Source organism: Staurois parvus, unplaced genomic scaffold, assembly GCF_062004578.1.
Source record: "Staurois parvus isolate SC_StPar_1 unplaced genomic scaffold, SC_StPar_1.0 ptg000011l, whole genome shotgun sequence".
In the NCBI taxonomy this organism is placed as follows: Eukaryota; Metazoa; Chordata; class Amphibia; order Anura; family Ranidae; genus Staurois; species Staurois parvus.
The window spans coordinates 1,743,297-1,758,167 of record NW_028317807.1 but is presented as its reverse complement, the minus strand read 5'-3'; the positions used below and the strand labels follow the sequence as shown (position 1 = coordinate 1,758,167).

Here is a 14,871-nt window from a genome sequence, read left to right as displayed (position 1 = left end):
TCACTGGAAATCTAATGCAATCATATTCATAGGGATCCATTTTTACTCTGTTCAATTGATCAACAGTGTGGCAAATTAGGTTTAATGTTGATAAATGTAAAGTTATGCACTTGGGGGCTAAGAATATGAATGCATTTTACATACTAAGGGAAGAACAATTGGCGGAATCAATGGTGGAGAAGGATCTGGTAGTTATGGTAGATCATAAGCTTAATAATAGCATGCAATGCCAAGCTGCAATTTCCAAAGCAAGCAAAATCATATAGACTCCAGAAAGAGAGATATATCATTTTACCCCTGTACAAACATTAATACATTAGTAAGACCGATAGGATATCTGGGAACTGGAGAAAATGCTGAGAAGGGCATCCAAACTGATAAGCAGCAAGAAGGAGCTCAGCTATGAGGAAAGTTTAGAGGAACTAAATGTATTCTCTCTTCAGAAGAGGAGATTAAGGGGGATATGATCAACATGTATAAATACATAGGTGGTCCATATATTGAACTGGGTGTGTAGTTATTCACTTTAAGGTCATCACAGAGGACAAGGGGGCACTCTTTATGTCAGGAGGAAAAGAGATTTAATCTCCAAATACGGAAAGGCTTCCTCACAGTAAGAGCTGTGAAAATGTGGAATAGACTCCCTCAAGAGCTGGTTCTGGTCAGCTCAATAGATTGCCTGGATTATTTCCTAAATGTACACAATATAACTGAATACTAATATTTATAGGTAAAGTTAATTCAGGGAATATCCGATTGCCTCTTTAGGGAAGGATTTTTTCCCCTGCTGGAGCAAATTGGATCATGCTTTACTGTTTTTTTTTGCCTTCCTCTGGATCAAATGGGGGTATAGGATTGTGTATATAGGATTGTATAAATTTTTCCCCCTTTCATTGGTTGAACTAGATGGTCATTTTTCTGGTTGGAGTGTCTATTTGGAAAGGCACCCCTCTCTGAATAAGCTGGGCTCAAATGATTCTACCAAAATCCAAAGGTGGCATTGGCCTCCCAGATGTTGGGAAGTATGATCAGGTCACCCAATTGACCAGATTTGTGGACTGGAGACTCCACATAAACTTGGAAAACTGGGTGAGATTTACAAATGTATTTCCCCATTGGATTTCGGATCCCTCCCCGGATACCTCTAATGTGTATTTCTAAGCACATAATCGACCATCCACTTATGGGCTCTACTCTGCGTAACTTAATTAAATACTGTAAAATCTCTGAGCTGTCATACCTCCTCAGTCCTCTTGCCTCAGTCAAGTTCAACCTGACCTTTCTCCTGGGCATGCTGAATGTCTTTTTTGGCCATGTAATGGCTGCATGATGTTATGATCACTCAGCGATGATCGTCCTCTGTTTTCTGGGTAGATGCCAAACCTGGCTAAAGGGCCTGAATGTTAACTTTATTCACCTATTGAAAACCTGTTTCCACCTTTTCTAGGACACTGCTAGCAGAACATGAAGATCACAATGCTGCTGTTGGCAGCATATATGTTAAAAAAGACACACTGCAGAGCTTTATCATTTTAAGTGCTTGCGCACCATCCTGATGGGGATGTGGGGATTGAAGGGGGATGATGGAATGTAGGGTTGTGTTTTGAAGTCTTTTTTAGAATTATATTGATACTGCAAAAAAGAAGCCCACAAACTATTTTCTGAAATTGTTTTGTCACTGCCCAATTGATATAAGGATTTCTTTTTTTACAAGTGCACTTTCCTACAGTTTTTAGATGGCTACTCTTATGGCTTATGGCTCTTATGGCTACTATTTCCACCATTCATTTCAGGCCTATTACGGTGTCACAGACAATTGTGTGTCACAAATAATACTACCTAATAAAAAAAAATATTTTTTTTTTCCTAAATGAAAATGAATCAGATTGAGGTGACACTGTTGTTTTTAAACACACCAGTGATGTAAAAGTACACAAATCAATTACACATGCAAATTATGTGATGCCAGAATACAGTGTTGCTGATGCTGTTTGTGTATCTCCCAAGCATGTCATTGAAAGGGTTGGTATTTTTCCCATTTACTTTTTAATTTTTTTTTTTTTTGCATTGGTGCATGTCTCCCATGGCAGTGCCCACCTCCCTATACCCTCTGTTTGACAATCACTTACCTATCACCCTTGCAAATGGATGGATTTTTTTCAAGATTTTCTCCCCATAGACTTCATTGGGTTTGGACTAAAGTTCTTGGCTGTTATGTGTGTATAAAAGACCTAAGGGTCTAAAAGACCCCTACTAAATAGTATCACATAAGGGGACTTTTGGTCTCCTATGTGATAAAAAATAAGGTTTAGTGAAAAAAGAAAACAGTGTAAATATAGTTACACCCAAGAACCTAACCCCCCTAAAAAAGTTGAGTGCCCCTACCTCCACATATACACACATTTGTACGTAAACATGCATGGGGAGTGCTTACCGAAGGTGGTTTACAACTTTCTTTTAATAATCATTTTCCCTGTTTTCTGAAGCACTAATTCTCAAAATTAATAATGTGACATACTTTTCATTGTATTTACAGTGGGAAAGAAAACTGTTTTTCACGCCAATACAATCAGTAGATATAGAGATATATTGTATACAATGTGTATATGCAAAATTCAGATTTTCAGAATTTAAGATTGCTTCCCCAAATAATACTATAGACTTTTCTGTGTGTTGAGTGGCTTGACTAACCAAAGGAAGGCTTTAAAACATAGAGTTGGGTGGATCTAAGTTTGACTTCTACAGGAAAAGGCAATATTTTCTTAAATTTTGTTTTTATCGCTTGCTCAGTATGGATTACCCAGGTTTGAGATAGGTTTATTTTTATGTTATTTTTTGTAGACAACATTATATAAGAGAAAAGAGATGGGAATGATAAAAATCTTTACTTTCAGAAGTTCAGAACACAATGTTAATGGAAATAAGGCACGTGTTTGAAATGTGCCACTTTTTAACTGCCGTTTTCAAAATCATTGCAAAAACAGATGATGACCTGTTGTTAGCAAAGATATACAGAAAAAATGTCAAATTTATTTCTGTACACCACTGTTCATAAATAGCCACATAATGAGTCAGTCAGATATACAAATGTGAAAAGGTTTGTTTTTGATTTCACTAAAATTTGTTCTAATAATTATTTGCACTCATAATTATTTGCTTATATAATAAAACATCTGTTTACCAAACATCTAAGATTTGATACAAGGAATAAGGATGAGCTCAGGCATGTTTGGAAGCTCTTCTGAACCCATTTGGCCAAGTTCACCAGGAAGCATGACCTATAATGGGACAATCATTTATGGCGGGGGCATTCCCCGTCAAGCAGCCACTTGTATACAAGTAACATCCCTCAGTCACAGATTATTATTATTATTATACAGGATTTATATAGCGCCAACAGTTTTCTCAGCGCTTTACAATATAAAGGGAGACAATACAGCAGCAATACAGTTCAATACAAGAGGGATAGGAGGGTCCTGCTCCTTGGAGCTTACAATCTAGGAAGATGAGTGGCCCATTACAGGTGACAGCTTCCTTGCAAGCTCAGTGACGGGTTCAATAGGGAACACATAAACGTCAAAGGTCATCTCTAATAGGAAATAATAAAATTCAATAAGCCTATTGGCATGCAACTATGGAAGCATGAGCCCCCTCTAAATTCCTGCCATAGGTTTCATTATATTTCTAAGGATGTGTAGCACTGATTCTCCCCTCCCTATACCTCTGTGTCCTAACCATCATGCCCATTGCCTCTCTGAGAATGAAGTGGTAGCTCCTAGGAAGCTCTGTCCTACAGTGTGGGGCTTCGTGTAGGTAAGTATGTTCTACGTACATACTATGACTTCATATATATGGTTTTATCTTCACACACTCATGTCAGGATAAAAAAAAAACAAAACAAAATAGTGTAGCGCAACCTGAATAAATTATAAAGTCTAATATGTATCCACACCATGTGTAACTAAAAAGTGACATCCATACAACATAAATTTCAGTGCTCTTCGTGCTTCCACCGGCAAATATCAGATGGCCGCTCATATGTATAACCCTTACATTACCAGTCAGGCTATATAGCACTTTTTCCCTTCTGGGGTAATAAACTACTAGATGTACATAACAAGGATTTCTTCCTCTATCCAGTGGAACACTAAATGGCAAGGATAGATGTGCAAGAACAGAATACAGAATCTAGTGCTCTCTGTATAAATCACAATGTATTATAAAAGCGAAAAATCATACTTACAGTGTTTGGCACTTAAACCAGTGCCAATAAGAATCACATGCCACACACACAGGCAACACTCTGGGAAGCCAATATGGCCATGGGATGACATCACATCTTAGGCTCCTCCCCTCATATGCATTACATATAGGATGGGGACTGATGTGGTGCTGACCAGTCTCTGTCTAGCACTACCTCATTTTCTTCAGCCAAAACAAGCCCATGTGCGCACCAGGAGATTAGGAAAATTTAAAAAAAAAATGTTATATTCATAAATGGAATTTCTATCTCTGTCCCCCTCATCATTTCTTGCTCTCCCGGCTGCGACTCAAAAACAAGTAAACTTACTGACTGCTTTGCACCAAGTTCAGAAACAAGGAGTGGTTATATTACAATGTAGTTCTTTCAGAGGAAAGTTTCAAGGGTTTTTATTCAAATTTATTCACAGTCACCAAACCATATAGGGACATCCACCCCATTCTTGATCTGAGATCTCTAAACATAATTCTTTGTGTGTTGTCTAAATTCCAGATGGAATAAGCAAGATCTGTCATTGCTTCTCTCACACAAGTAGAATTTCCTTCATCAATAGACATACAAGGTGCCTATTTACACATCCCCATCTTCCATCCACATCAATGCTTTATGAACTTTGTTGTGGAGACCAGCACTTCCAATTTATCACACTATCATTCAGGCTCTTCTCTGCATCCTGAGTTTATATGAAAGTGCTTGCCTCACATTCTGTTCTTCTTTGGACCCAGAAGTTTCATGTCTTAGGTAATTGGATGACCTTCCAGTGAAGGACACCTCATACATGACATTGTTGACAAATGTCCAAAGGACCATTCAGTTCCTATAAAACCTTCAGCTCGTTAATCAATTTTTTACAGTCTGCTCTTCAGCCCTCACACAGTCTGGAATATTTTGGTCTAATCTTCCTTCCGCCAGACAAGAAAATTTCTTTTGCATGAGAGTTCTTGATCTAATGGTGGCCTTCTTAAAGGTAGCTCCTTTTGTCCAGTTTCACTCCTGAACTCTTCAACTCAACTTCCTCACATAGAGGAACAAACAGACCCACTTTCTGAACCATTCTACGCATCTATCCAGTCAGACAATGCCCTTCCTAACATGGTGGATCTCCACCAATGCCCTGAAGTTGGGAAAGCCATCCCAACCCATGCCCTGGAATGTGGTGATGACAGGTGTAAGGGATACTAATTGAGGGGGAGTTTACATCTCCCTAACTGTCCAGGGAGCCTTCCTCATGGCTATTAAGCTTGTTAGACATGTTTTTGAACCTTTCTTGTAAGTAACCTTTTTCTTATCCTGGACAAGGAAAAAGTGATCTTGACACAAGGTCTTTTTTTACCCAAGGTGATCTCTCCCTTCCACCTCAATTAGGATATAGACCTTCCTTCCCAATATTCTGCTCCTAAATTTCCTTATACTACACAGACATTTTCAGGGATGTCAGGGTGTATGTGGCAGCCATGGATTCTATTTGCCAGTTTCTGTCTCCTTATGTTCTCCTTTCAGGTTCTTGAAATGGAAACCCTGCCTCTCCCTCTACTATTGCCAAGTGGATCAAACAATTTATTTCCAGGGAATACACCCTTAGTGTATCTTGGTTTTCAAGCATTGAGCATCTGTATCCCAGATTTGGAAGGCCACTACCTGTTCCTCGGTTTATACATTTCCCAGGTGGATGTTCAGACCTTGGCTTATGTGAGCTTCAGCCACAAGATGCTGTTATCTGAGTGTTTTCCCAGATTCCCAATTCTTGTTTTTTTTGTGGGCCTGTTGACAATTCTGTTTGCTGTGTTATTGTTCAGCCCTCAGTTTATTGTTTGGCGATGCCCCATGATCTATGAATACAAGCCTTGTAGCTTGTACTGTACAATTAGGATAAAAAGGTTTTTTTTTTTTACTTACCTGTAAATTGTTTTATCTTGGAGTACAGTGCAGGACATGCGATCCTCTACTGTTTCCTGTGGCCTCTTCTTATTGTTTCTTATTATTGAGTCTCAGAGAGTGGATGGGGTTATATGACCATGCCCCTAGGAACACCCCTAGCAAAGGTTTTGGCTATGTCCATTCACCTAAGGATAGCCTGCATATAACCTAAGGTTTAAGGTAGGGGTCTCCAAACTATGGTCCTCTGGGTGTTGAGGAACTGCAAGTCCCATAATGCCTTGCAAGACTCTGACAGCTACAGGCAAGACTTCCAGAGGCAGAGGCATGATGGGACTTGTAGTACTTCAGCAGCTGGAGGGCTATGTTTGGAGATGCCTGGCCTAAGGATACAAGTCATGTGTCCTGTACTGTACTCCAAGATAAGAATTTTGCAGGTAAGTCAAAATTCCTTTTATTTTATGGAAATATGAGCAATGGAAAAAAGACACTACTGAATACTTAATAAGCACTTTTGAAGCGTCATGCTTACTTTTGAAGAATAGTGCTTTTGAAATTATTATTGAGAATGTATGTGCCTCTTGTGAGTGTTTCAAAAGGCATTAAAAAAGCTGGAAATATCAGTTAACTGGAAACAGAAGACAAAAACCATGTTGACAACCTTTTTTTGTTTTTGCTATATTTAGATTTTTTTAAAACAATAAAACAGTGTCATGCAGTGGGTTATGTTTGTGTATAAAACATTTTTTCTACAAACTCTTTGGTATCAATCATTACTTGTTAGAATGCATAGTCTCAACAAATAGAGACTTATAACAGTAGGAGCTTCATATTATAAATAAATAAGATTTATTCATCTTTAATTTAAGGCCTCAAAAACATAGTGGTGTGACATATAATATTTGATGGTTACTAAATTATACCACATTGAGGTATATTAGAGCTTGTGTAGCAAATGTTTTACCAACCTTTTTACCAGCACCAAAAAGTGGTCTACAGCTCCCCAGTAGTCAGGAACGTATATAGCAGCATCAAGTACTTTTTTAAATTTGTTATTTAGACATTTTGACAAAGAGCACAAAAGGTAAATACATATTTTTGGGGAATTAGTTCTCAAAGTTCTGGGGGTTTTTTCCCAGTTTTGGAGTCTATTCTGTGTTATGTGGCTATTTTGTTGAAAATCATTAAATATCTGAATAGAAATGTATGTTAATCAGCATGTTTCTTTTTTTTTCTTTTTTCATTTTATTTTATTGTATCTGATTTTTTCCTATGCACTTGTTTAATAACATTTTAAGAAAAGAGGATTTTTACAGAAGCAAGAGTGTTTTATTTTTGTTGTACACATTGATACCTACAAAATACATACACATTGGCCCCAATTTACTAAAGGAGGAGATGATTTTTATTTTAAATATGCATGAGGTGAAACCAAGTGAAAATACACTTTGCAGAGGATACCGAATCATATGCAAGGAAAATTTTAAAAAATGTATTTTTTTGCTCACACATTGGATGATTGAAGTCAGCAAATCTATAACTCATTCCCTAAAATAAGTAAAAATTCACTCTGCACAGTTTTTTTTCCAATAGTGTTTATTCAGTTTTTCATAAGAAATTACAAATCAGTACAGAGGAGATATACATCTATGCCCACCCCTCCATCCCATACAAACTGCAGCCCATTCGGGCCAGAACAGACAATCCCCAAAATACAATGTTTCAATGAAAAAAATAAATCTCTGTTGATGGTAACCAAAGGGGTCCCTTAGGAACCTGTAGATGAAAGATTTTCAAATCCAGGGAAAGGAAAGAGGAGGCGAGTTAAAATAGAAAGGGAAGAGTGTGAACAGAGATAGGGGAAGTAAAGGAAAGAAAAAAGGAAGAAACAAAGGACGCTTGTTGAAGAAGGGTCCGACCAACAGTCAGGTACAGGGAGCAAGACAGTTTATGTTTATCGACATCCCATGTCAAGTGTCCTCCATCCTAGGATGATGCTGAAAGATATTGCATCCAAGGTTCCCAGGTTTTTTCAAAATATACCATCCTCACTCTGCAGAGTTTGAAAGTGAAAATGCTCTATTCAATTAGCAAATCAACCCCACTGTTTCTAAAATACGTTCATTGTCTATAGTACTGTAATGTAAACTTATAAAGTAGAAGCTTTTTATCCTTTCAGTTATAAAGATAAAAAAAGAATTTAGCAGAATGTAGAAAAATGAATTAAAATGCTTTTTTCTGTTAAGGCTGAGGAGATAACCTTAACAATTGGACAAGCTTTTGATCTGGCATACAGAAAATTTCTCGAGTCTGGAGGAAAAGATGTTGAAACACGGAAACAAATTGCAGGCCTGCAGAAAAGGGTAAGTCCTGTAATATATTATTTCTTGATTTGATGAACTGAGTGTACTCAGTTAATGTGCCAAAAATGTGTCATTACAAACTGAAGAAAATGAATTATACCAATTAAAAAATGACAGAACTGTTTCCAATATCAAGATATCAATAGAAAAGGATGAGTGAAATGATTTAATCAAAGTTGATTTCATTGCAAAATTAGCAATTTATCTGTTTGATGGAGAAATGTTCTATTTCATTTGTTGAATTGCTTAGGCAAACGTTGCTTGAAAAAAACCTACTCTTTTTTTCCTTTATTTAAAGTGTGTTTTGTTTTCGGTGAAGGGTTGTTGGATTTAGGGTGCATCAGTTTATTTTATGTATTTGTTTGTACTTTTTTTTATCCTTTGTTCTGCTTGTTTGATCATTGATAAAAAGTCCAGCAATAAAGCCAGGCTGAATATGCTGGAATTGGGAGATGTGGGAGTCTGAGCCTTAAGAGGACATTGTACCTCTATTTGCATAAATTCTGTTTAAGTGGTGCACTACTCATTTAGTGCACGTTTCTTTTGAGGGTGATATTCTTTATGCTTTTAATAAAGATCACAGTCGTTTTTAATGGTATTACACTATTGAAGCCTTTCTTCTAAGCTGAAAAGCCCTAGAGGAGTCTGATAGTGGGGGGCTAATATCTCAAGACTACCAAGGAGGACCTTGTGAGGGGAGAGCAGCAGTGCCTTGGAGAGAACCCCTTAAAGGAGAATGCACATCTGTCCTATTTTTAGTTAACTAGGTCTACGTATTAAAGTGAGAGCGTAGCATGAATTAAGGATATAGCAAGACATTATAAAGCACAGCATGTAATTGGAGTACTCTTAAAGGGTCTTTATTGCCTGAATTTTTATTATTCACCAGAATTTTAATGTTCACTTTGCACTTTATTGTTTTGTATTTAGTATACTGTATGATGTTTCTTTGAAATTACACTGCATATATTAACACTAAGACCATATTTTGATATCAGACCAGTTACAGTATATATGCTTAATATATGCATTGACACATTAGTTGGTGACATGCGTTGTTTGTTATGCACTATGTTTTTTTCTTTATATGTTTATTAATTTGCAGCACAATTTTGCCTTTATACATTTGCTAGTGGTGTGGGAATACACATTACAGTGTAGGCAGCAACTATTTTTTTTCTTTTTGTTTTGCTTTTTAGTATATGGGATTGTGCAGAGGATTCCTCTAGAGCAGGCATGTCCAAAGTCCGGCCCGCGGGCCATTTACGGCCCGGGGGTCGGTTTAATACGGCCCTCCAACAGCCCTCCCTGCTCTGTGTAATGTGGCCCTCCCATCTATGGCAGACAGTCTTCTGCTTGAGAGCAGAGGGCAGTGCGCATGCCTGACTGCGGCGCGTTCTCCCTGGTCTGTGTAAATGCGGCTGTTGCACGGCCCTCCCTTCTGTGGCAGACAGTCTTCTGCTTGAGAGCAGTGCGCATGCGTGACTGCGCCGCGCTGGGAGCCACAGAGGGCGGTGATGTCAGGGCCGGGCTTCCAGCGTGAAGTGTGTTTCTCTTCCCCTCCCGGCTGCCGAGCAGAGACTTCAGCTCCAGCTACCTTTTTAACCCTTCACATTAGTACAGGTAAGTTTTTTTAAAATTTATTTTCAATACATTGTGAAAACTCAGCTGTCAGTTGATCTTAATGTTATGAAATGAAAAGTATGTCGTTTGCAATTAACTTGGCATAAAATAATTTATTTGCATTTAATTGTAATGGTTCAAAGAATGTTTGGAAAAATGTTTGGCCCTCCACCATGTTCACTTCATCCAATCTGGCCCTCTTTGAAAAAAGTTTGGACACCCCTGCTCTAGAGTATATACATCATTAAATTGAAAAACACAAAGAGTAAAAAGAAGAGAAAATGTAAAACAAGTACAACAAAATTTAGTATAAATGAAGTGCAAAGTTGTGTGACATCTGCAGCTCCATTTGAAGCCTACTTGGTGGGTTTTTTTTTAGACATTTCAAAATGAGTAGATTGGTCAGGATAAGTTCAAAGACAGACAATAAGATATAAGAAGTGAGGAGGGCTGTAGGGAGAGTGACCTTTTTTGTCCATTGAGATATTTGAAACATCTAGTTGACATAGGCCTTAGGGTAGTCATAAACTGGTAAAAAAAAAGGGATACAGTCAACCTGTGATGGGTATTTGTGACTTTCCCGAGGTCCCTTTGAGGGTCTCTCTGAGTACCATGTTGTATAGCAGAAAATATGTTTTTAACAAAGCATGTGCAAATACCTGAGATTAAAATATCTAGTTCTTCTAAACAGTAACATATGAAGGAGGGTAAAAGTATTTCAAAAAGAAATGAATGATTAAATAAAGCCTTTTAAAGTCCACAAGTCTAGATTATAATGTTAAATAGATAGTGTGTTATGCAAATGACATAATATAAGACAACTTAAGCAGTGTAAAGTGACAGTATACAGAAAGGGTAAAAAAGCTGTAATTTGTAACAGAAGGCTAGGATGGAAAATATTACTATGGAAGGCCTAACATTTATTCTGGATTGTCTAACAGTGTAGAAAAAGGTTCAAAGAAGATGGAGCTGCAGCCAACTATATCCAAAGATCTCTGGCAATTTGGGAGGTCCGAACAGTAATGTTTGTTAGATTCTATTAAGACCCTGCACATTGATGCACAAACATCAGTTTGATACTTTGCTGGAAGACAATAACCTTTTTTCTGTCTAGAATATGTTCTTTTTTGTCAAGAAACTTCCATAGGACAAACCACATTACAACCCCTATTATACACTGTAATCAGCAGTAAATCAAATAGTCTTGGCTGCTTCTGTGTTTTTAGAGGTACGCTGGAGTTCAATATACAAAATTAAACTTCATCTGCTCAGTATATGAGTTTTTTTATCCAAATATTGCTCTGTTGCAATAAACCTCCATTTTGAAAGCAATGTAATGATCTAAAAACATACACTTGTGATATAGAGGAGTTATTCCCACACACATCCACCGCAATATTTTGCTGTCTTGTTCTTCATGTAAACAACATGTTCATATTATGAAAATTTTCATAACCACCAATACTATTTAATGTTTGAATGTAATCAGTGCTAGTGCACCTACACTAGCACTTTTACCCAGTCCTGGAAGTGGCTCAGCCCCTTGGGCCAGTTAGTTTGTGTAGTGTGAATGCTCTAAACTGCACAAAGAACTGGTTAATTGAACTGCGAGCTGGACCACTTGGAACAGGTGGTCCCATGTTCAATTTACTTGCGATCCAAACTATGCCACAGCACATTTCTCTCCATAGAGAACTGTGTAGTACAACAGGAATCACTGGTCTGGTTAGTAGGCATTTCAAGGATTAATCTTCCAGTGGCCCTCAGGAGAACTTTATGTGTGTTATGGCTGACTACAGAGAGCTGGGATAAGGTCACCTAAGTGAACTTTCTGATTTCAGCACAGGTATATTTTTACTGGAGAGCATTAGTGGGGCAGTACAGTGGCTACATGGTTGGCACTTCTGCCCAGCAAGCATGAGGGCCATCGATTTAAATCCCAACCAGAGCACTACCTGCCTGTTGTTTGCATGTGCGGGTTTCCTCCAGATACTCAGGTTTCCTCCCACACTCCAAAGACATGCTGTTATTAAGTTATTGGTTTCAATTGGAAGTTCTGTTTTACCCCTTTCCATCTGCCATCTGTACATAAATGTCCTCCCAGCTAGTTCTCAGGGCACTTCTATAGACATGATCTAGGTTAAGTGACAGCCACCTGATCAGTTCTGTTGTACATGTTTGCAGGCATGTCTCCTCAGTGAGCCTGTGGCAACCAAAAGCATGATCAGGACAGAGAGCAATTTGGAAGAGGTCACGATTGTCCATTTCCAAATTCTCCTTGCTAGAAATGAACTCAGAAATGCTCAGCTCTAACACTTCTGGGTCAGAGCTCTAAAACTAACTCTTTGTTGCAGAAGTAGATCAGGGCTCTCTGTCCCAATCTGTCTTAGCTAATGACAGAGGGTATATGCAGTGGTCATGTAAGAGAATAATTTTGGGGCCTTTATTTTAGTTTAATTCCAAATGAATGGGCTGTAATGTAATTCCTTGTTTTACTCAGGATAAATAGGCGAAAATCGGTTAGTAAAAGGGCAATACATTTTGATTTCATTTTGAAGGTAGTGGAAAGTAGAACTACATGTGTTTTGTTTTGTTTTCTGTGTCCCTAATAAAATAATTGTAATCAAGCAAATAGCAAAGGTTGGAACAGCAAATGCTTCAGATTTAGATATGTTGTATGTTGTATGAGAACTATGTTCATAACAAAAAAAAAAAACATACATTTAATACAACATGTAGTATGAATAAGGAATCCCTGCACAATGACCGCTACAAATAGTAGATAATGCTAAGAAGCAAAACACACGACGAAGTGGGGGATAACAAATCCACTCATAAAATACATACAGCAAAGAAATTTAACAACAAAAGTACCAAAAAAAAGTAGCATGCAAACCTGGACACCCAGCAGCAGGGGTGAGAATAAAATGGTTGGCGTTGCAAATTATGTCACATAGTATATGTTCAGCGGTCTTTCAAAAACAATTTAAAAAAAATACACTTTAATGAATTTTAATCCACGAAAGCATAATATAATACCCAGTTATTTGGTAAAGTATGAAAGTTGATGTTACACAGAGTAAATAAATATTAAACATGTCACACTTTAAAATTGTGCACGCTCGTGGAATGGAGAAAAACCTAAAAATCTCCATAGGTGAAGCCTTTACAGGATACCAGTTAAGAGTTACACAGGTTTGTCCTAGGATTATTGCTCTCACTATGACATTTGCTGCGATACCTCACATGTGTGGTGTCAACACAATTACAAAAGTGCGTGCGACCTACATATGTGTTTGCCTTTGCACATGAGCTTGGGGGGAGGGGGGTGCTTTAATTTTTTTTCAACTTTATCTTTTATTCTATTTTTTTTTTTTACACCGTCTCTTTAATTTTTTCTATCACTTTTTTATCACAAGGGATAAACAACATGTCTTGTGATAGCTGGAGCAGTGGCATGCATGGATCTAAGCTATATGATCTGGGGGTGCAGTAAAGAAAAGTCAGGGGACACAATGTCAACACTGTGTGTGAGTCATTGACAGTCTATCACACTGGGGTTTATTTACTAAAGCCGATTCACTCAGAATCTTGTGCGCTTCTGCATAGAAACCAATCAGCTTGCAGGTTTTATTGCTAAAGCTTGATTGAACAAGCTGAGGTTAGAAGGTGATTGGCTCCAATGCACAGGTGCATGAGATTCTGAGTGAACCAGCTTTAGTACATAAACCCCACTGTGTCACAACCTGGGAAACATTAGTATGTATTAGGCTGTCATTAAATTAGGGTGAATAAACAGACCCTGTGCCCCCTTACATCAGGTGTCTCCATCAGAGTACCCTCCTGAATTAGGGTTTCCACCAGTCCCCCATTGCATCAAGGTCCCCATCAGAGTTCCCCTTTACATCAGGGTCCTCATCAGAATGCCCCCTTACATCAGGGTCCACAGCCAAGTCCCCCTTACATCAGGGTCCCCAACACAGTGCTCTCTTACATTATATTCCCCCACAAGACTGGCTCATGGATCAGTGAATGCAGTCTCAGAGACCTGGGGGGGACTCAGCTAAAATCTTGAGGGGGCACAGCCCACCCCAATATCCCCCTAGATCCAGCTCTGGTGACATGTCCTCTTTATGAAGAGATCAGTCTCTTCTGCTCTTCAAAGCATCAGATCAAACCTACATTACATTAGACCAAAACAGGAAGTGACTATATACTATTCTTAGACCAATATCGTGGAAGTTTTGGTCCCTGGTCATCTCTATGGGCAGCCGGCAACCCCACTGGTATGGCAGAGCCAGGAAAGGCGATGGGGGGGGGCCTTCTGCTGCATTTAAAAGTGATCCAGCAGCTAATTAGCTGCTCTGATTGCTTTTATTTTATTCAAGATCACTGGCTCAAAAAAACAAAATACCAGGGTCATGGCCCTGGTATAACCACTCAAACCCAATGAAATACAGGTAAGTCATTGGGTGGCAAGTGGTTAAATAGGTCAATATGCTGGGGTCTATGCTCCCACTACAGAGTCTAATCAGATGTATCTCGGAAATGATAAAAATACTGATAAAACATCATGTTTAGGGTATATAGTATCTAGTTCATACCTAGTTCTCTCTGTAAAATTAGACAGCCTAACCCCCCCCCCCACCTCTTTTGAGGGACATACCTTCTTATAGACCTGAAAGCATTACTGGGAGCAGTGATGTTTTGCCTCCCAAAAATGTTTATCTTCAGAACATACAAAGTCAG

General features: G+C 38.4%; 1 protein-coding gene across 5 annotated transcripts in view; it reads left to right on the top strand.

Annotated features, from left to right (window-relative positions):
• GULP1 (GULP PTB domain containing engulfment adaptor 1) overlaps nt 1–14,871 on the top strand; it is a 639,668-nt gene that overhangs the window by 484,136 nt on the left and 140,661 nt on the right. For all 5 annotated transcript variants that reach the window (XM_089670051.1, XM_089670042.1, XM_089670060.1 and 2 more), the window contains one exon: nt 8,383–8,499. In XM_089670051.1, the coding sequence (XP_089526177.1) occupies nt 8,383–8,499 (117 nt within the window). The remainder of the gene's footprint in view (nt 1–8,382; nt 8,500–14,871) is intronic.